The sequence below is a fragment of the Hylobates moloch genome, unplaced genomic scaffold (genome assembly GCF_009828535.3).
Source record: "Hylobates moloch isolate HMO894 unplaced genomic scaffold, HMol_V3 SCAFFOLD_13, whole genome shotgun sequence".
In the NCBI taxonomy this organism is placed as follows: domain Eukaryota; kingdom Metazoa; phylum Chordata; class Mammalia; order Primates; family Hylobatidae; genus Hylobates; species Hylobates moloch.
In genome coordinates this window covers 81,603,802-81,626,357 of record NW_026652288.1, presented here as the reverse complement: position 1 = coordinate 81,626,357, position 22,556 = coordinate 81,603,802, and the positions used below count along the sequence as shown (strand labels likewise).

The window sequence follows — 22,556 nt, the reverse complement described above, 5'->3', positions numbered from 1 at the left end:
CCCCACAGGGTTTGGATATCATAAGGGATACTTAGGCCCAAGATCAAGCCATATGAGCAGATTTATTTGAGAACTCTGCATTAAAGCCTCCAGCAAGTGCTTCTTGACATACATGAAGCAATAATAATAACAGTAATAACAGCCATTTGCTAAGTACTTATTATATGTTGAGACTATGCCAAACACTTTCACATATTATCTCATTTAATCCACTCAACAAAACGTGTGTTATTTCTATTCTGTCAGGTAAAAATAAAAAACTAATCAGAGAAAAGCCACAGTGAGCCCCTTGCTTAAGGTTATACTCCCCAGTAAAATGTTGAGATTCAAACCCAAGTCCCTAATGATCCAAAGCTCATCCAGGTAACCAGCAAGTCAACAATGGTCTCTGGCCACACAGCCCAGCTCTACACAGAAACACCACAGCACTAATTCTCTGTGGAGCAGAGTGCAGTGTGCCTCCCAACACAGCACGGCAGCTCAGCATATCTCATCTTCTATAAAAGACTCCAAAGATTTCTCTTTTCACCGGCTCCCAATTACTGCCACATAACACATGCCTTGAAATGTGATTGCCCCTGGTTTGTAACTTATGCCTAAGGGACCTGCTCCCATTTTCTTTCCTAGTGGAACAAAGGCATTGAAGCCACAGGTTGCTGAGGCAAAGCACTTATTGATTAGATTCCCATCAATATTCAGCTGCTGCTGAGAAGATTAGACTTGGACTCTTAGGTCTGGGTAGCCCAACTCCTCCCTCTCCTTGCTCCTCCTCCTGCAATGCATAACTAGGCCTAGGCAGAGCTGCGAATAAACAGGCAGGAGCTAGTCAGGTGCATGTGCCACACTCACACAAGACCTGGAATTGACAGGAGGACTCCCAACTAGTACAATGACAGAAGATAAGGTAAAGCAGCATTATATTCATTTCAAGTCTGGTTTTCAGGAGATAGTTAGGGGAATACATTCAAGTCATATAGAGGATTTGGGGGAGGTTGGGTGTAGCTACCAGAAATCAAAATTAATTATCTTTACTTTGCCAAATGAAAAACTGTTTCTTATTCAGTAATTGGGGTTTTAAGGATTTTTGCTGTTAACTGACTAGTCTGCATAAGTTTTTTCAAGTAATTGTGCATAACCATATTACTAAAGAAATATATCCCCTCCTAAGCAAAAAAAAAAAAAAAAAAAAAAGGGCAGATTGACCTAAATTTAATCATGAAAACTCAGTGGGAATCTTCAGAAACGTCAGTGCAGGAGAGACAAAAGAGGTAGAAGGGTTGTTCTAGATTAAAAGGGATTAAAACAAACTGACAACCAAATGTAATAAATGATTTAGATTGTGGAAGGAAGAAAAAAACAGCAATAAGGGAACTATGGAGACATTTGGGAAATTTTAAATACAGGCTGCATCTTAAGTAATATTACTGTATCAGTGTCACACTCTTGGATATAATAATGGTATCTAATTATGTAGGAGGATGTCTTTGTTCTTTGTACATGCTAAAGTATTTAGGGGTGAAATGACACAAATATCTACAGCTTATTTGTAAATGGTTCAGCCAAAACAATACACACACAAACAAATACAGAATGAGAGTTAAACAATATGGTGAATGTTAACCAGTGGTGAATAAAGGCGAAGGTTATGGAATGATCACTGCACTACTGTTTCAACTTCTCTCTAGATATGATACTTTAAAAAAAAAAACTTGAAAATATAAAGTGTCCTTGCTCCCTTATACGTGGTTCTTAAATAAACTCACCCACCCCTGTACACACAATAATATAAGTTAATCAATCTGTGCCCTGTAGAGTCTCACCTTTAAGTTCTGATCTGGTGCAACTTACTCTGCTGAACATTCCTTCATGTCATTAGATGGCATGGTTAGCAGCACTGGCTTTGGAGTCAGCCAGACTTGGATCTGGGTTCTAGCAATGCCACTAACCTGCTGTGAGGCCTGGGTTAAGTTATTTAACTGAGCTTTGGGTTTTCTCTATTGTGAGAAAACAAGAACATACTGGGATACAATATACCTTTTTTATAGGCAAAGAAACTTGGGCTCAGTGATATAATATGGGATATTCGGGGATTATACTAGTACTTTAGAGTTCGGGAGTAATTAAATGAGATGATATTAGAGAGGATTAGACAACAAACATTTTAATGTTAATAGTTATATAATTATTAAGTGTTAAATACATATTATATAAATAGTATTTATATTATACATTAATTATAAAATATAATATAAACACTTTAAATACATATTATATAAACACTGTGTTTTATATTTAAAGTTAAATAAACACTATATAAACACTATTTATATATAGTGTGTTTATATAATATGTATTTAAAGAATAATTAGCACATCATGATTTCATGAGTATTATAGCCCAGGATAAAGCTAAAGTAGTTAGAACTTTAAGGTCAATATAAAGACAAACATTAAGTTAACAACTACGTAGATGGTATGCAGATTTGGCAAAATTCATGAAGGTAGTAATCAAATAACTAAAGTTTGAAAGCTACTGCAAAAAGGAAGGTAATGTGCTTAACACAGTGTCTGGCACATAGCAGATGTTCAAGCTTCATTCAAAACTATCATCAATTTTCTTATGGGCTTTTGAAATTATGTTGTAGATCTTTTCTTGATAACCAAAGAACTGCCTAACAATGGAACCCAGAAAGAATGAGAACTGAGATAGTGCAATGTTTTTCAGCTTTGTGAATCTATCCAGACTTTGAAAGAAGTAAGATAAGCAAGGAACTGGTGTCAAGAGACCTGAGTTGTCACTCTGAATATGTCCAAAATGCTCATAGAAATCAGACAAATGACATAAACAACTTGGCCTGTGAAACCTCAGTTTCTACAACTGAAGAATGGAGGAATTAGACAAGAATCCATTGCTCTCTAAGGTCTCTTTCAACTTAAAAATTCTGTGACTCGATAAGCCCCTGGCTTTTTCCGAAGTTGCATGCAAGATCACCTTTGGTTTAGCTTTTGGAGACATGTAGTTTAAAGAAAAGGGTATAAGCTTCTCCTCCCTACCTAGTCAATCAGTAGTTGCTGGAAAAATCTGCTCTTTAGGTTAGCAGTGGTGTTTAAGACCATCAGCTCTGCGTTCCCACACTAGAGTATCTGTCACTAGCTGTGTGGTGTTAGGTATGCTCCTTAATCCTCTCTGATCCCTGGCTTCCTCACCTCTAAAATAGGAATAATTTCACGTACTTTGTGGTATTGCAAAGAGTATTGGTAAAGTATGAAACACTGACACATGGCTGTTTGACAAAAGAAATGAATGAGATGATAAAGATATGATTAAAGATGCATTTGTTCTGTAGCCCTTTTACTGTTTATAGGAAGACCACATTATTTATCTCAGTTTTTACAGTAATCCTATGCATTAACTAGTTTTATACCCATTTTATAGGCAAAGAAACTTAGGCTCAGTGACGTTAGGAGCCTAGCTAGGACTCTTTTGGAGCTTTTCTGATTCCCACATCTATTTGTTTTTTCTACTAGACCCTATATAACTTATAAGCCACAATATTAACACTACACTCTGTTTTATGTTGAAGTTCAGCCATTTGCTTATTCTACCCTTCCACATTTATCCAGCAGCATATTTTAAATTGGACATGGAATCTAGTTTCTCTAACTTAAAGTTATTAAGCTCCTAATGAAGGCAGCATTTTTTAAAGTGCAAGCTGAACACCTCATAGCCTATGAAGAAGTTAAGAGAAAAGGCTTGAAGATCTTCTGCACTTACTAGGTATGTGGCCTTTGGACAAGCTGTTTACTCTTTCCATGTGAGTTGCCCCATATACGAAATGATAATAATAATTCCTACCTACAGGGTTGTTGAGAAAACAGGCAAACCATCTAGAACCTCAGAACTTGGACAGGTTAAGATCCTCTCTAATTTCTTGCTATTTTCAGTAGCACTTATGTACTTTTTCTTATGTCAACTTCTTGGACATTAGAGTGGACAGGGCTTATTAAGACTTGGTCGTTTTTGGAAATTTCCCCTTAGAAACAAAACCTCCTTTGACCAAGTCTAGAGCCAAGCCACATACAAGGCTGACTATAAACATTACTTCTTTTCATTTCACAACATTGGAGAAAGAAAAGACGAAGGAGTGGGAGCCATTTTAACATGGAATTAAACCTGAAAATAAAAAATAAAGAAAAAGAAAGCAAGAGGAAATGCCATTAAACAGTTTCAGAGATTTTGATATTTGGGATAATCACTTTTGTTGGAAATTCTCAGAAATTCAAATGACCTGCTTAAAATGGATGAGATTGCTCCTTATCTGGCCAACCTGGTAAAATTCTATCTTGAGGAGTTAAAATAAGGAACTGCAGGCCCTGGGGTGGCAGGACCACAGCCAACCCTCAAAAAGAAACCAGGAAGGCCAGAGGATAAGGACTTTAATAACACACTAAGATTTCTAAACGTTTAAAAACTCTCCTATCTCCTTCATAGTTGCTATTTGTGTTAGTCTAATAAAATGAGAAACTGATCTTAGAGGCAGCTCCAGAATTTCTACAGTAAGGACTTAGAACAATTTGATTGGAAAGAAATAGGATGGGAGATCCAGCATCTTTAAAAATTAGCTTTCATTTTTGTCAAAGTAATGTGGGACTTTGTGACTTAGGCTGTGTATGTAAAGTGACAGGGGTGAACTAATGGAGACGACAGGGGAGTACATCTGCTGCAGCTATCGCTATCACCCCAACTTCAATTTCTGTGTTGCCCCTGCTCACCATTATCATGGCTACTGATTGGACTCTTAATAAAAGGAGAAATAAATTATATGTTTGTATGGTAGAGGGACAGGGAGAGAACCCCCAGAGAGCAGAAATCCAGGGATGAAGTAGGAGGTGGCAGTCACTAAGAAACCAAGTGCCACAGAAGAAAATGCAGGGATGAGATTGAGGAAGTATATTGTGGTCTTGGGCTTGGTGGTGGGAAGACCCTGAGGTTCCTCTTCAGCTCAGCTACAGAGGAGCAATTGAGTAGGCTTTGCCTTTTTGGACTTTTGTCCAGAGACCTCACCAAAAGTTTCTACTGGTAGGTGGGGGAAAAGGGATTTGTGTGGTAGGTGGTGGGAAAATGTGGTTGAGATTTCTGGGTGTTTGAAGCCAAACAGCTAAACACCTACAAGTGGTAAATTCTGTGGATATGTATGCTCTTAGGTTTTTTAATTTATAAAGATTATGGTCCTAGATTTTTCAGATGTGCTTGGCTTTTGAATGTCTGTATCTGACTAATGAGGGATGCAAAATAACCAAGAAGTTAAAAGCATAAGATCTGGAACCAAGTCATTGTTCTTTAATTTACTAGCTGTGAGATGTTAAACTAATCTAGTTATCTATAAAATTGGGACATTAATGATGCTGCCATGAAGAATGTGGTAGAATAATCGTCCTCCAAAGAAGTCCACAGCTTCATTGCCAGAACCTGGGAATATCTTGCCTTATGTGGCAAAAGATTTTACAGATGAGATTAAGGTAATAGACCTAGAGATGAGATTTTCCTGGATTACCCTGATGGGTCAAATCTAATCCTATGAATTCTTAAAAGGGAAGAACTTTCCCAGCTACTTGTCAGTGCCAGAAAGATGTAACATGAGAAGGATCTGACCTGCCCATTACTGGCTATAAAGATGAAAGATACCAGTAGCCAAGGAAATTTGGTGGCATCTAGAGCTGGGAATGGCCCTTAGTTTATAACCAGGGCAAAACGACAGACTTTAGACCTATAACCAAGAGGAACTGAATTCCATCATCAACCCAAATTTTCTCCAACAGCCTCCAGAAAGGAACACAGCCTACCAACAACCTGATTTTAGTCCAGTGATACTTATACCAGACTTCCCATCTATAGATGTTTTTTGTTGTTGTTGTAGAGATGGGGATCTCGCTATGCTGCCCAGGCTGGTCTTGAACTCTTGGCCTCAAGCAATCCTCCAGCCTCAGCCTCCCGAATGCTGGGATTATAGGCATGAGCTGCCATGCTTGGCTATACCTTAAGATAAATAAATTTGTGTTGTTTAAGCTGCTGCACTGGCGGTAATTTGTTATGGTAGCAATAGAAAACTAATACAAGAAGTAAATGAGATAACCCACATAGTGAACAGGCATGCAGTAAGCATAAGTAGTATTAGGCTTTGAATCTGTTTGTGTTGCATCTCACATCAGATTGTCCTGGTTTTAGTGATGGAGAGTATGAGGGAAGTGGGTTAAAGCCCTCCCAGGGTACTCCTTATCCCATCACTTCTGACAATGGCTACCACCTGTAAAAAGGATGAAAATCTCTATCCTTGGAAATAGCTTGAGGGGAAAAAGGATTTGAGGAGAAACCACTAAGTAAATAAAATCCCATCTTAGCTTTGGCTATCTAAGCCACTGAGTTTTAGATGTCGAGTTACATTTTAGATTTTAAATTCAAAATCTTTCATACTCCCATAGACCACATATCATATAGTGTGTGTATGCATTTTATGTATAATATATATAATTCACGTGTAATAAACATAAAATGTTAATATGTCTTATATGTAAGATATAAATGATATATATGTGATAAATATCAGATGTAAATGATATATAAATATATAAAATAAATATACATATATATTTTGAGACAGGGTCTTGCTTTGTCACGCAGGCTGGAGTACAGTGGTGCAATCACAGCTCACTGCAGCATTGACCTCGTGGGCTCAAGCAATCCTCCCACCTCAGCCTCCTGAGTAGCTGGGACTACAGGCATACATCACCATGTCCTGCTAATCTTTGTATTTTTTTGTAGAGACGAGGTCTTGCTATGCTACCCAGGCTGGTCTCAAACTCTTAGGTTCAAGCCATCTGCCCACCTCAGTCCCTCAAAGTGCTGGGATTACAGGTGTGAGCCACTATGCCTGGCCAATTTATATCTAATAAACATATTATACAATACTATATATCACACATATATTATTCTTTTGGGAAATATATATGTATCATATAACCATATCTTTTGGGTCAACTTTGAAGTCCTTTCTTTCAGAGAAAGAAGTGTTAGGAGGGAAAGTCTGTATAGATACCCCCTATATTAGTGAAAGGGGTGGAAGCTTTGTAAACCTACAGATTCCCTATCCCCACCCCAGAGATTCTAATCCGGTAGAAGATCTGGGGCTGTCTCCAAGAAGCTACATGTGTAACAGGCTCTCCAAGTAGGGTCTGGTTTTAGACCCACTGGACTAAATAATTTCAAGGGCTCCCAGGATGGTTCTGTGATAATACTTTGCGAAATTTCTGATCTCTAGCTTTTCAGGGTAATGAGGGGTCCTGGCTAATTTGCTATTCTTTATACTGGGGCTTTATACCAGGGTAGGGAGATTTACTATCACCCCATAATTTAGAGAAAAACTGAAGCTCCTATAAGGGAAGTGGCTTGGGTCACATACCCACTAATACTGAGAACTGGAATCCATGTTGATGTGACTCATTCATTTACACAACAAAGTTCCTAGTATATCCCAAGCTTTATAAAAATTTAAATTACGTAAATGTACATGAAATATCTTCCTTATGAAATGTCTAATCATATGAATACAAGAAAAAATTTCCTTCACTCTCCTTCTCCAACCTCACATTCCTCCTCAATGACCATCAACTCATTTGTTCAAGAAAACATTCTATGAATTATATACATCATGCACAAATCAAATAACTGTTTGATTTTTTAAATCAAACTCATGTTTAAGCCTTTAAAAAACATTAGATTACGTAACTTCCTTTGCCACTTAAAAATAAGTCAGTACACATGATCATATTATTCCTTTTAACTGCTGCATAGCATATTACATGTATCTGATGTATGTATTATGATGTATCTGAATCTATTTGACTATTTCCCATTGAACGATGTTTGGGTTCTTTCTACAATGTTGCTATCACATGCACAAAAAAATGCTACACTAAGTATCTGTATGCATGATGTGATTTCTCCAAGATAGTTAAGACATGTAAATATGAGTTCAAGGGGATGAATATTCTGCCCCTTTTCTACACAGTTTCATTGTAGCTACATGGAGTTGGGGAGTTGGGGAGAAAATAATGGCCCTTATCCTACAACTCTAGGCTGAACTAGATGCAAATCCTGAAAAGTACCCTTCCCTGGATGTTGATGCAGAACATGATAAAGGCTAGCTAATGCCTCTTATATGAGTATTTTTGTCACCATGGCAACATCCAAAAGAGCTCCCCATCTCTTTATTACTGGTGTCATATTTTACTGCTCCCAATGATATAACAGCTCTATCTTGGCGGCTCCCTTCCATCAGCAGCTATTCTAGTATTCAGTCCTGATTCTGAATAATAAATAAATAAATATATATAAATACATATATATCAACAAATATATATATATAAAACAAAGTTTGGATTTTCTGCATGATGACTATTTGGGTGGATTTTTTTAATCAAGTAATTTCAACCATTTTTCTCATATATTTTATGCATCCCTATTCTGGTATCCAGTGAATATACAGGAGAGGTATGTTATTCTTTTTTTTTTTTTTTTTTGAGACGGAGTCTCACTCTGTCACCCAGGCTGGAGTGCAGTGGCGCGATCTCAGCTCACTGCAAGCTCCGCCTCCCGGGTTCACGCCATTCTCCTGCCTCAGCCTCTCCGAGTAGCTGGGACTACAGGCGCCCGCCACCATGCCCGGCTAATTTTTTGTATTTTTAGTAGAGATGGGGTTTCACCGTGGTCTCGATCTCCTGACCTCGTGATCCACCCGCCTCGGCCTCCCAAAGTGCTAGGATTACAAGCGTGAGCCACCGCGCCCGGCCTGTTATTCTTATATACATATATGGAAAAGAATGTTTGTTTCCTCCCCTGGAAGAAGCTGCCCCAAAGTTCTTTGAGTTTTAGCAGCACAGGGGAAATGATGAATGGCTCTCACATTCTTGTATGAACAACACCTGCCAGCCTGGAGCACAGGGCATACTGCAAATCGATATTGAGGGGAAAGAACCAGCCTGTGGAGCCTGTAAGAAGTTCAAGCTGCAGCCTGACAGAAAGATGGGAAACTAAAATTGCCTGGTGTTTCCCTGCCCTGTGTTTCGCCCCCTGCAGGTCACTGGGACCCTGGTTTTCACTGTCATCACCGCTGTGCTGGGTTCCTTCCAGTTTGGATACGACGTTGGTGTGATCAATGCACCTCAACAGGCAAGTGAAATATGTACAAGTTCTCTTTTTGGCAAGTTCTGTCAGTGATAGATATCATATGTTCCTCATACATAGAGATAGAGGGTGTCCACGTGGGAGACACAAGGCCATCCTGGCCTGTCAGGTACGATGTGCACTGTTCCAAAGCTGATAACTTGGCCTTGACTCCTCAATTAACAATCGCAGTGGGGAAAAAAAAAAAAAAAAAAGGAGGCAATAAATAATTCTTAATCTCTGACTCTGCTGTTTGCTGAGCTCACAGAAAACTCCAGGCAGAATATATGTGCTGAAGGATACTTTAAAAAAAAAAAAAAAAAAAGCTTATTGCAACATTCATTCAGAGATCTCAGCCATACTTGAATGAAAAGTGCCAGGGAATAAGGATATGTTTCACTCAGGGCACATTTTTTGAGCATCTGCTTATTTGCATCAGGTACTTTAACATATGATCTCCCCAGGTGTATCCTCTCAACAACCTTATTATGCCCATTTCCAGTCTACATTAAAACCTTAAGAAGCCCTAAACTAAAAGAGATTATGGTCCTTTCCCCACCATTCCTGTCTCCCATAGGTGACGCAAAGTAAAATAATGTAAAACTTTAGAATAATATTCAAGAAGTTCAACAAAGTTTGGATTTTCTCCATGATGACTCCTTGGGTGAATTTTTAATCAAGTTATTTCAACCATTTTTCTCATCTATTTCGTGCATCCCATTTCTGGTATTCAGTGAATACATGGGAGAGGTGTGTTACTCTCAGCTCCCATAGCCCGTAAGTCGGGGAACCAGGACTTCATTCCCCTCTGCTCTAACTCAGACTGTGAGGTCATTGAGGGCAAGACTGATGAATTGTTCCTCTTCCTATCACTGGTGCCAAGCATAGTAGTTGGCATAAAGAAGGTACTCAATAAAGAGGGGTGAATTAATGAAAGAGAGAGAAGAGGAACCTGGGGAAGAGGTGGCATAAAGTGAAGGTACAAACATTTTTTGGGTGCCTTCTATAAGTCCATTATATTTCCTCTGCATCTTTTAGAACATTGGGCCCCAAGGAAAATAAAAGATACTGCAGGGTGTGGATATGTGAAATATGAGCTGACCATAATCCATCACCTGAAAAGGGCTGCTTCCTGCTGAAAGACATGCTCCGATTAGGTGCTACAATCATCAGGAACACGGCTCCTGATGGCAGGCCTGGTGGCAGGCTGAGAGATCCAGGGCATAGTGCCAGGGGTCAAGAGACAAGGGTGATATCTCTTTTGTGTGGATGATGACAACACATGCCAATTTAGCAGGTTTCCTGGAATTTAACATCATTTAACAATTTAACGTTCAACATCACCATGACTTGATTAATACAGCCCCTTCTCTTTTTGTGGAAGACCTTATCACATCATTAATTAAACCATCCCTGGCTGGGCGCAGTGGCTCACTCCTGTAATCCCAGCACTTTGGGAGGCTGAGGCTGGCGAATCACCTGAGGTCGGGAGTTCGAGACCAGCCTGACCAACATAGAGAAACCCTGTCTCTACTAAAAATACAAAATTACCTGGGCATGGTGGCGCATGCCTATAATCCCATCTACTCGGGAGGCTGAGGCAAGAGAATCGCTTGAACCCGGGAGGCAGAGGTTGCGATGAGCTGAGATTGCACCATTGCACTCCAGCCTGGGCAACAAGAGCAAAACTCCATCTCAAAAAAAAAAAAAAAAAAAAGGAAAAATTAAACCATCCCCTGCAGTCTTAGAGGGAAGCTTAGGCTAAGGTTTCACCTTCTTCAATCCAAGTCCCAGAGCCAGAGCTGAAAACAGTGATCCCCATACTGGCATCCAGGTTAGTGCTCTCTCTATATATAGGCCCTTCCTTTTGTGTTTAAAGAGCTGCTGAAACAGCTCTTTAAATAATCATTAAATAAGAATGATTTTTTTAAGCCCTTTATTTTTTTTTTATCAGCTGAATGACATTTGGGATTATTTGAAAGGATTGTAAAATCACACTTTTGTATGGTTATGAAAATTACACATGCCTACTGAAGACAGTATTAGAAAAAAAATACCCATAATTATTCTACCAGAATAAGCAAACTGCTGAGAACATTTTGGATATTTCCTTCAGCTTTTTTTTTTTCTATGCATATTATTCATATAAGGCAGCCTTCTAGTGAGGCAAATGTTTTTGTTTTAGTTTTTTGAGACAAAGTCTCACTCTGTCATCCAGGCTGGAGATTTTCACTTCAACCCTGCCTCCTGAGTTCAAACTATTCTCCTGCCTCAGCCTCCCGAGTAGCTGAGATTACAGGCTCCAGCCACAATGCCTGGCTAATTTATGATACTTTTAGTAGAGAAAGGGTTTCACCACGTTAGCCAGGCTGGTCTCGAACTCCTGACCTCAAGTGATCCGCCCACCTCAGCCTCCCAAAGTGCTAGATTACAGGCATGAGCTACGGCACCCGGTCTGAGGCGAATGTCTTGATCAGACTTCTTTTATAAGAGGATGCTCAATTCTTCCCCTCACTCAGCTGGCATTACCAAATAGGCCTTTGCCCAAAACTAGTAACCCAGAGCAGCTACATTCCAGGTCCTTTTCAGAGAGTACCCTCCCAGCTCACTCATGCTAAATAGTGACCAAATCACCATTGAGAGGAAAGACGTGGGAGGAAGATGGCCTCGTCTTCCTCCCATGTCCTATAATTCATCTGAATTATATGAAGCACATCACAAAATATGGCTCCATGAAATTTAGTTTTCAATGTTGTTCATTTTGTTACACACTTAACTCTATGAGGACCCACAGGAGAAACTTCCTTCAGGTCTCAATACCTTCTCAAGGGCCACTAAGTTATTGTTATCTTAGGAATTCATCAATAATATACCTGGTTGTTTTCCTCTCTTTGCCCTGGTGGCTAGAAGGTTTACTGGTAAATTTATAGCTCACTTCCAACAAAGATACACCACCTAGTGTTTGAATTCTGTATGCTAACTTTATTTTTGACCCTCATCTTAACTTTCCTAGTCTTTTTTCTTATATCCACTTTTATGATTCTGTTAAAATATGTATATAAGTCAATTTAAATCCTGCTATGCAGAAGTAACACTAGCATGAAAATATATCTTCTTAGCCTGCAGAATATATATATTTTTTGAGACAAGGTCTTACTTTCTCACCCAGGCTGGAGTGCAATGGCTCCATCTTGACTCACTGCAGCCTCAACCTCCCAGGCTCAAGCAGTCTTCCCACTTCAGCCCCCACAAGTAGCTGGGACTACAGGCATGTGCCACCACCATGCCTGGGTAATTTTTAGTATTCTTCGTAGAGACAGGGTTTCACCATGTTGCCCAGCCTGGTCTCAAACTCCTGAGCTCAAGCAATCCACCCGCATCGGCCTCCCAAAGTGCTGGGATTATAAGTGTGAGCCACCGCGCCTGGCCTAGCCTGCAGAATAGTTTCAATTTCAATAGTTGCCAATATTTAAAACTTGAAAAAATTTACATAAAAACTCAGATTTCTGACTTTCTGTTAAAAAATGAAAGGTCATCCAACACCAGTTTCACGTTTGCAGCTTCCTCCTGCTCTCCAGTTCCACAATCCTGACCATTCCCTATTACTCCCAAATAGTAGAAAATGTATTTTAGTCCCCTAGTCATCAAAGTATTACATGTTCCCTTCATTTATTTGTTCCTGCCTGGTTCTTGTTGGCAATGGAATTTATAACCTTTGTTTTATAGGATATGGCCAACTGTAAACAAATCTAACCATGTTTATATGTATATAAAACACATAATTGAGATGGTACTATTTAAACACATAACAAACACTTTAAAGACAAAAACAAAAATACATAGAATGTTTGAAATAGTAAAGCTATTTTTCTTTATCTCCTAGATAATAATATCTCACTATAGACATGTTTTGGGTGTTCCACTGGATGACCGAAAAGCTATCAACAACTATGTTATCAACAGTACAGATGAACTGCCCACAATCTCATACTCAATGAACCCAAAACCAACCCCTTGGGCTGAGGAAGAGACTATGGCAGCTGCTCAACTAATCACCATGCTCTGGTCCCTGTCTGTATCCAGCTTTGCAGTTGGTGGAATGATTGCATCATTCTTTGGTGGGTGGCTTGGGGACACACTTGGAAGGTAGGCAAATTTCATAAATAAGCATAAATAGAAACTTTCATATTTTCATTTTCCTAACATTGGTTTAGAAAAATATTATCTTTCTTCTTGTGGAATAACTTTAGAGTTGTTTTTTCAACTCATGACCCTATGAGGCATATCAGTGTTAGATCAAATCAATGAAAAAAGCTGTTGCGACAGTTTAGTTAATTGTTCAGACATTTATACCAAACATGAGTTTTGTGTGTATTTCCAGATAATTGCTTTGATCCTCTAGCTTTGTAAGTTATAAAATATACTAGGAGACCACTACACAAACGGTTAACTCAGGAACTCAGCAGAAGAGACTAATTAGAGTTTTTAACCTGGGAGTCCATTGTTTGCTTCACCAAATCACACTATGTCTCAAACATTCAGTTTTTCCTTTTTAAATTAGAATTTGGCATTCGGATCAGTCAAGTCGAAAGGTTCAGTCAACATCCCCAATCCCAATTGCCCAATGTATTTGTTATGCGGTTTCTGGCTGCTGGTACTGCTTGCTATCTCAAAGCCCCGACCAGAGATGAAGCAAGAGATACCTCCATTTATCACTTGGGTTTCTGTTACGTTTTTTGGATTAAAAATATCAGTGGAACTCCTTTACCCTCAAATTTTACTTATTCATGCAACGTACTACAGCTGTTAGGATTTCCCATCCTATATAAAGAGGAGATAAAACCAGAATATCAAATGATTATTTTTTAGATTTTCTCCTATTTGAGCCCACCTTTGTGCATTAACTTTTTTTTCTCATGATAAAAATAATATATGAAAAATTTAGAAAGTGAAAATGCCTTTAAAGATGTAAATAACAATTTAGGCAAATAGTTTAATAATTCTGGATTATAATTCACTTAGTTTTTTCAATTCCTATTATAAATTATAATTTTTAGCTCTCTGGCTATTAAAATTCTGATAACTCTCCCTCTTATACTGGAGCTTTTATATAATAGGACTATAAGTTTTCTTAACTACAATATCGTGGTAACCTGTTTTATTATTATTTTTATTTGAAATGGAGTTTTCTCCACCATGAAAGACAGTGGTCAATTTCTTATATTTTAATCAACTTGTTGATGTTCAGTTGAACTTTAAATAAGAATCTGTAAAATACAGATTAATAAACTGAATTTCATCATTTAAAAAAATTCAAAAATAATTTCAATGTGTATCAAGTTGGTTTAAGTAGTAAATGGAGAATTCTCTAGATTAATTATTTATTGCTAAAGTAAATTATTCCCTAGCAAGTGGGCTCAGACAAAAGGAAAAAGGAAAAATAATTTTAAAAAAATTTTAAATAAATCAAATTAAGCAAAATTAAATTATGTTCTAAAATATGCACAAATCATTTAGCAACTACTGATATTTTATACTACTTCTCATTCCTGAAGAAAAAATGTAAACCCTGGTTGCCCCTGATTTAGAGGTAAGATTCTGACGAGTTCAGTGACTTAACCTAAAACATTTAATTAGTGTTAACATTTAATTAACACTTAATGGAGCCAATATACAAACTCTCTGAAGTCTTAGGATTTGGCATCAACAATGGTTATACCCCAAAACAATGTCAAATGACCATGTATCAAATGACCTATGGTAAACAAAAAGTGAGGCTTCTCCTAGCTTTTAGTAATAAAATGATCCCCCTTGAAAAGATCCCAAAAGTTCATAACTTCAACATCAAAATTAAGACAAAGTTATCAGTATCCCCCATAAAATTATCTTTCTAGAGAGATTCATTGAGAAGTGACATGATTTTCATTATTACCAGTATCATTTATCCATCAGTCAAAAGTAAATAAATAAAAATGTAATACTTCCATTATTGCCTTTAAAAAAAAAAACTGTTTCCTTGCAATTGTGTAATAGTCAACTGATGTCTGTGGCCACCATTTTATAGTTTTGGGTTTGCAAGGCCAATTTTTCCAACCTGTGCATTTACAGTTTAATTACCAGGGTTGGTAGAGAAAACTATGGTCTGTGCAATCCACACTACCATGAGTAAAGGAAGCGATGCACAGCCTGCCTTTGAAGGCATGCCTTCTTTTCCATCAAAAATGGAACTCATTAAAATGAAGCATTACCCTTTGGTTTCACACAGATCAAGTCCAAGATCTGTCACTTAATAGCTGTATGAAAATGAGCAAGCTATTAGGTTCTCTAAGATGTTTTCCTCCCGTCTGCAATGTGAAAACAAAAATAATACCTACTTCATGGCATTATTGTGAGGATTTAATGAGAACAAATATAAAAGGTTTAAAATAATGCCTGACATTTATTAAGCGAACAGCAAATGTGGCCTCATTTTGATGATGACGATGACAACAATGACCATGACCACGCCAATAATGAAGCCTATACTATCTGAAGTATTTAGAGTCAGATTTTAAGAAATATACTTAGGTAGAATTGTTTCTTTTTCCCTGATTCAGCTATTTCATGTATTTTTAAAATTATTTATTTCTGGCCATTTCTCATATCTGAACAGAAGTTAAAAGAATTTAAATTATATAAAGTGTTCCTGCATCCTTTGGTGGCAGGGAAAGGGGACTTTAGGGCAATCTGGCATCAAAGATTCTTCTAGGCTATTTCTTTTATGACTTTTTATCTTTTTTCCCCTAATAAAAGAGACTATTAGCTAGGTGGTAACAATTTGTTAAGGTCAATTACTGAATTTGCCTGCCCTCTGTCCCTGTGTAGATAAAAAGCATTTCACAATAGTCTAAACTACTAAACACTCCTTAAACTGTTTTTCTACTCTGTAGCTCTGAGGCTAGCCAGCTCTGAATCACTGTTTCCCCTATACTCATTTCATATTGCTGCTGTAATGAATTATCCCCAATTTAGTGGTTTAAGACAACACAAATATGTTTTCTTATAGTTTTGGAGGTCAAAAGTCCAAACTCAGTTTTAGTTAGCTAAAGTCAAAATGTCAATAAGGCTGGTTCCTTCTGGAGGCTCTGAGGGAAGAATGCATTCCCTGCCCTTTTCCAGCTTGCAGTGACCAACTATAGTTCTCTGGCTTGTGGCCGCTTCCTCCATCTTTGAAGCACAACATTCTAACCTCTACTTCTGTCATCACATCACCTGCTCCTCTTCTACCTTACTCTTATCAGGACACTTGTGATTACATCATTGGATTCACTCAAATAATTCAACATAATCTCCCCATCTCAAGATTCTCAATCACATCTGCAAAATCTCATTTGCTATGTGAGGTAACATTTATAGAGTCTGGGGATTATGCTGTAGACTGCCGGGGGACATGATTTAGCCTATCACGTGGATGTTAGACAATCACTGCAGTATGTGACTTTATAGTTTTATGCTCTAGAAAAAAAAAAAATCTGTTTGGTTGGTGTGAAAGACACTTGCATGGAAAAGGCCCACCTGTCAAAGTGTGAAGCAGTGAAATAGAATATAACAAGGGCGTTTGCATTTCTTTTGGCACAAACATTTTCACACCTGTCTACTCAGACATTTATTGGCCTTACCATTATCTGCTTGACTGCAAAAAAGGTTTTCTGTATATCTCGCTTTCCCATTAATTAGAAATAAAAGTAACAGATATCTGCAAATGTTGTCAATTTTCATCTGATTAATTTTGAAAGTGTTTTTGTTGCTATTGTCAGCTCTATTATGTATTTTACATTGGTCACTATTAATTTATAGATTTTGGAAATATGCTGGCATACAATATTAAAATAAGGATAATTATAATTCTCTAGATAAGGCTTAAAAGTATGTTTTAAATTACTTCCAAATAATTTATATAAAAGGAAATTTAACTTTGAAAGTTCCTTTCCTATCTAGATCAATTAAAAACCTGTGCCACAGAAAGAAAAACAAAGTTGTAGGTTACAACTACAGAATTGAATTTAGCTATCACCAGACAATTATTCTTTAAAACAATCAACTTAGAGAAAACTTAGTTAACTCTCTGAAAAACTGTCATAAGTGTTATCTTAAGCTAGTCATCACCATGATTGAATCATCTCTATCAAAATGTAGAGATTAGGCTTGAGCCTGGGAGGTCAAGGCTTCAATGAACCATGATGGTGCCTTTGCACTCCAGCCTGAGTGACAGAGCGAGCGAGACCCTGTCTCAAAATAAAAGAGAAAAATGTAGAGATCAGGTGGATGCAACCTAGGTTATCCCATCATAAATCTTGCTTATTATTAATACTTTAGTCCATAGATGAGTCAAATTAGCAATCTGGGTTCAAGATTCCCCAACTAGCTTTTACAGCAAAATTAAAATAATTGCTGTTAGGTTAAAAAAAAATCTCAACATGCTCTGAAAGCAAATAATTTTAGCAAGTTTTGATGCTGAATTTATATTCCTTGCTTTTTAAAATTTCAGAATCAAAGCCATGTTAGTAGCAAACATTCTTTCATTAGTTGGAGCTCTCTTGATGGGGTTTTCAAAATTGGGACCATCTCATATACTTATAATTGCCGGAAGAAGCATATCAGGACTATATTGTGGTAAGTCTCACACACACACACACACACACACACACACACACACACCCCTACCTTTGTCTGAAAGTAACTCTAAAGGCTGATGTGGTAGCATTCAGGGATATTTTTGAGTCTAGGGTGACATCACAGAGGGAAAGGCAATAGCATAAAGTTGAAATCCTGAATCGGGGGTTTGGGACCAGACTAAATAGGAATTATGATGCTATCAAGGTTCTTGTCCATGGCAATGACATCATTTCTAGTTGTATGATCACAGACAAATTATTTAACTCTGACTTTCAGTTGCTTCATTTATTAAATGAAGTGGATAATAATATCTACCTTATAGGGTGATTGTGAGAACACATGTAAAACATTCCGCATAGAATCTGACATACAGTAAGCTACCAGTAAATGCTGTTGTTATTACTGCTGTGGTATAGCAGACAGTGGGAGACTGCTGTACCATAACCCTTAATTCTGCCCTTATGGACTACCTGGCTGCCATGTCTCCATCTCTTCTATCTGACAAGACCTTAACACTCTGAACCCATCTCTTAGACCACATTCCCCAGCCCTGTATGATTCTAGACATGATCAAGTGAAGCATTACAGTGGTGGTGTCCATAGGGGGAGGGAATCAGAGAGAAGCAGCTGATATTTAGAAGTTCAGAATAAAGGAAGGAGGTTCCTCACAAGAACTTTATTCTGAATAGTGGGAATCGCTAGTTCTTGGAGACAGCTTTTCAAACATCCAGAGGCAACAAATTAGCAGACGTCTGAACAAAGGGAGAATCATTCAACCTCTCTCTAAAACAAATGGCTAAATCTTTAACTTCTGCCAATGAAGCTCTGATTTTGATGGTGCTAGGTCGAGATTTTAACTCATTTTCACAAATTGTAGTTGCCTTTCAAGGCACTTCTATCCATGGGGATGGCGAAGGAGTGGTGAGGACCTAAGATTTGTATATAAAAGTATTTTTAACACTTTTACCTACAGAAAAGACTTGAATTCCATGTATCTTCAATGATCAGTTGAAGCAAAAGTCTAAAATACCAAGTTAACAGCCTAATTATATCTCTTTTTATTATTTTCATTGTTAATACAAATAAGTGAAGATCAGTGTAGCTTTATCAAGGTAAAGAGTCAACCCCAAATGTGGAAAGGGCTTTGGATTCAGAGCAAATAAATTCTGGCACTGTCTCTGCATAGCCTTAAATATTAAACCTGATCCTCAGTTTCTTCTCCCATAAAATGCAGATAATAACACTATGAACGAAGTCCCAAATATGATTCTTCTTTCTTTTCTCTCCATTTAAAAAAATACATGTGAAAAAAATATATAAAATGTTTTTGGTAAAATTGAAAACAAATGCTATAAATATATTGTAAAACAACCTATAACTAGCATAGCCAACCAACTTGTACTCCCCAACCATCTTCTAAAATTATGTTTGGCCCTATTCTGAGCATTAAAGTTTCTAAAAATTACAGGAAATATAATTTGATTTCAAGTTCATGTGACTTCAGACCTGTGAGTTTATCTACATTATTCTGTCTTTCAGGTATAGTATTAGGTATTACAGAAAGATAGTACAACTTAAAATAGAGCCAAATAAATGATTTTTTTCCTATTTAAGATCAACAGGCTACACATTAAAAGTCACCTGTAAAATTCAGCTGAAACATAGATGCCATATCACACATATAAATGTTCATTTGAGACATTAAGAAGAACTTGAAGCCTTAAAAAATATATTTTGAAAACAATTGTGAAAGCATCTTTTACACAAAGATCATCCATTTCAATTTGATAGGCAGGTAGTTTCTAAGAAGAAGCCTCTGCAAATCCTATTTTTAAATATTTAAGAAAATGCGAAACATTTAATTCAGCCTTGCCTATTGATAGTCTCTGAACTTTTTATTTAGTGAGCAAATGGCTGGACATTCCACCATTTCCAGCATGACTGATGACATGTGCATTTAAGAAAGCTTCAGAAGGCAGAATGACCTAGTGCTTTCAAATGTTTTGTATTCGTTTAAGTACCAAAAGTCTTTCTTCAAATAAAATTTTTTCTGAAGCCTAATATTGGAATAGCATAAAGAAGCTGAGTTTCTCTGGTTTCCAACGGGGGAAGAGTCCTTAAGATCCTTAACCTCTTCCACCTCTCTGCACCTTCCCTCGCCCCTCGTCACCACCTTAACAGTGATTTTGGGGGCGCTCTGCATTGTGGAAATTCAGATAGGGCATGTTGTTCTCACACTAATGCTCTGTTGCTTGTGATCTTTGGCAAGTTGTTTCTCACATCTATCAAGAAGTTGGTGGAGATATGCTCTGATTTCCTTCAATCCCGTGAGCCCTGATTAAGATTATTAAAATATTCTTCAATTTCTTTTCTGAAGATAAGGCATTATGATGTAAGCTAAAAATTAACATGAATTTTAATTAAATAAGATGATGTAATGAAGAACTGCCAAATGCATGACTAAGCATTTCTTTCTATTCATATTTCCAACTACAACTGCATTTGGGGTCATATCAAATATCTCTTGCACAAACTCTGTCTATACCTAGGAACAAGGGTTCATCCTTCCAATGAACTCAGGGAGGGGCTTTCATTCAAGATATATACTGTACTTAAACCAAATTGTTGTTATTGAGATAGTCCTGGTTGCACTTTAACATTTATGTTCATGTTTCATGCAGGGCTAATTTCAGGCCTGGTTCCTATGTATGTCGGTGAAATTGCTCCAACCACTCTCAGGGGTGCACTTGGCACTCTTCATCAGCTGGCCATTGTCACGGGCATTCTTATTAGTCAGGTAAAAACTCCCCATCCTTATCCCCTACTGCACCCATCTACTTCATCCTCTACGGTACCACTACTACTATTGCATCCCCTACTGTACTTCCTCCATCTTCTTCCTCCCTGACTGTCCATTCTCACTGTAGACCAGCACAGAGAGAAAAGCCAGTTCTACCAGTGGTAGCAGAGGTGGTGTAGAGACATAGACTTTTTCGTTCAAAGGTAAATTATTATCACTCCTCACTTTTCCCCTTGGAATTGTTGGTGGGCTAGCACTGGAGGTGACCTGGCAAGCCAGGTCTTAACTTCAGAGCTATCCTAGAGTTAAATTATTCCATTTAGATTTCAAGAAATAGAAAACTTCGTGTTTGACTGCCTGGGTTTCCTTTGTTTTGAACATCTTACTTGGGAATCTAATACGTAAGTGAATGCCACAGGAGCTCCTGTTCAGCTGAGTCTATCCTTCCCTTCTACCCTATGGTGTCAGAGGGAGTCTGGGACCCCACGCCTACGACAATCCAGAGGGTAGTTTATAAACTATTGCCATAGGAATCGCCAAAATAGTTCTCATCACAGTAATTGTTCTATCTATCAAACCTCTTTCTATTTAAGTTCTGGGTAATGTAAGAAGGAAATATCAAGCAAAGGTCCAAAGCCATGGCTGATTTTAACACAATATTATTCTATCTGGTTGCCTGGAGAAAACAGCTATGTGTTGCTTTAGATATCAAGTATGTGTTTTTGTGTAAGCTTGGTTGATTCTCATCCTGACTGCCCAATTGGAGTTAATGAAAATAAACCTAGGTTAATTCCTTATATAACAAATAGTTCCTAATTTAGTTAAAGTGAGACACAATAGTAACAGTTTCCATTTTTACTTGAACCAAAGTTGTCAGAGACTACTATTAAATAGCCAAAGTACTTTTTCAACAAACTGGTGTAAAAGGTAGATCCAAAGTATCATGTAGTTGATACGCTTCCTCCTTGCATTTTCAGATTGTTGGTCTTGAATTTATCTTGGGCAATTATGATCTGTGGCACATCCTGCTTGGCCTGTCTGGTGTGCGAGCCATCCTTCAGTCTCTGCTACTCTTTTTCTGTCCAGAAAGCCCCAGATATCTTTACATCAAGTTAGATGAGGAAGTCAAAGCAAAACAAAGTAAGTCTGTGGATGGTTTTTCTTTCTTCCTATTGTTTTGGCATTATCAGCTAATGTACAACAGTGTATTATATAAAGTAAAACAGTGCCTTCCACATGAAGTTGGTGATTAAATGTAAGAAGAATGTGCAAAATCGCTTTTATATGACTGGCGCATGTCATTTGGCACCCATAGGCATTCACTCAAGCCGAAACCAGAAATCCATATACACGGTATTAGACTCAACCAGAGGTTTCTAAAAGATCCCTCCGGCATTATGCTTCTAACATAATGAGGATCACAGTTTTATTTGTCATAAGATGAAGCCAAATGTTCTAGTTTTCTTTTAAATCAAAGAGCAGGATTTAATTTAACAAAAAAAGAATTTCCAACACCCATGCTATTAAGCAATAGAATAGGGCATGCAGAAATGTAGCTCTTTCATTAACATAAAAATAAATTTATTTTTGTTTTGACCTGCATTGTTTCAATCTGATCATTTTCCCGGACAGGCTTGAAAAGACTCAGAGGATATGATGATGTCACCAAAGATATTAATGAAATGAGAAAAGAAAGAGAAGAAGCATCAAGTGAGCAGAAAGTCTCTATAATCCAGCTCTTCACCAATTCCAGCTACCGACAGCCTATTCTAGTGGCACTGATGCTGCACGTGGCTCAGCAATTTTCTGGAATCAATGCAGTAAGTTTAAGAACGCCCACTAACTCTTAAGAGCACAGTGAATTAAAATAGGGTAGGCAAGG

General features: G+C 37.7%; 1 protein-coding gene across 1 annotated transcript in view; it reads left to right on the top strand.

The window, feature by feature from the left end:
• Positions 1 to 889: 889 nt before the first annotated feature.
• Positions 890 to 22,556, top strand: part of SLC2A2 (solute carrier family 2 member 2) — a 25,209-nt gene continuing 3,542 nt past the window's right edge. Inside the window, exons 1-7 of the mRNA XM_032172042.1 lie at positions 890 to 904; positions 9,133 to 9,225; positions 13,103 to 13,365; positions 17,747 to 17,871; positions 20,556 to 20,671; positions 21,652 to 21,814; positions 22,307 to 22,494. Coding sequence (XP_032027933.1) covers positions 890 to 904; positions 9,133 to 9,225; positions 13,103 to 13,365; positions 17,747 to 17,871; positions 20,556 to 20,671; positions 21,652 to 21,814; positions 22,307 to 22,494 — 963 coding nt within the window. The remainder of the gene's footprint in view (positions 905 to 9,132; positions 9,226 to 13,102; positions 13,366 to 17,746; positions 17,872 to 20,555; positions 20,672 to 21,651; positions 21,815 to 22,306; positions 22,495 to 22,556) is intronic.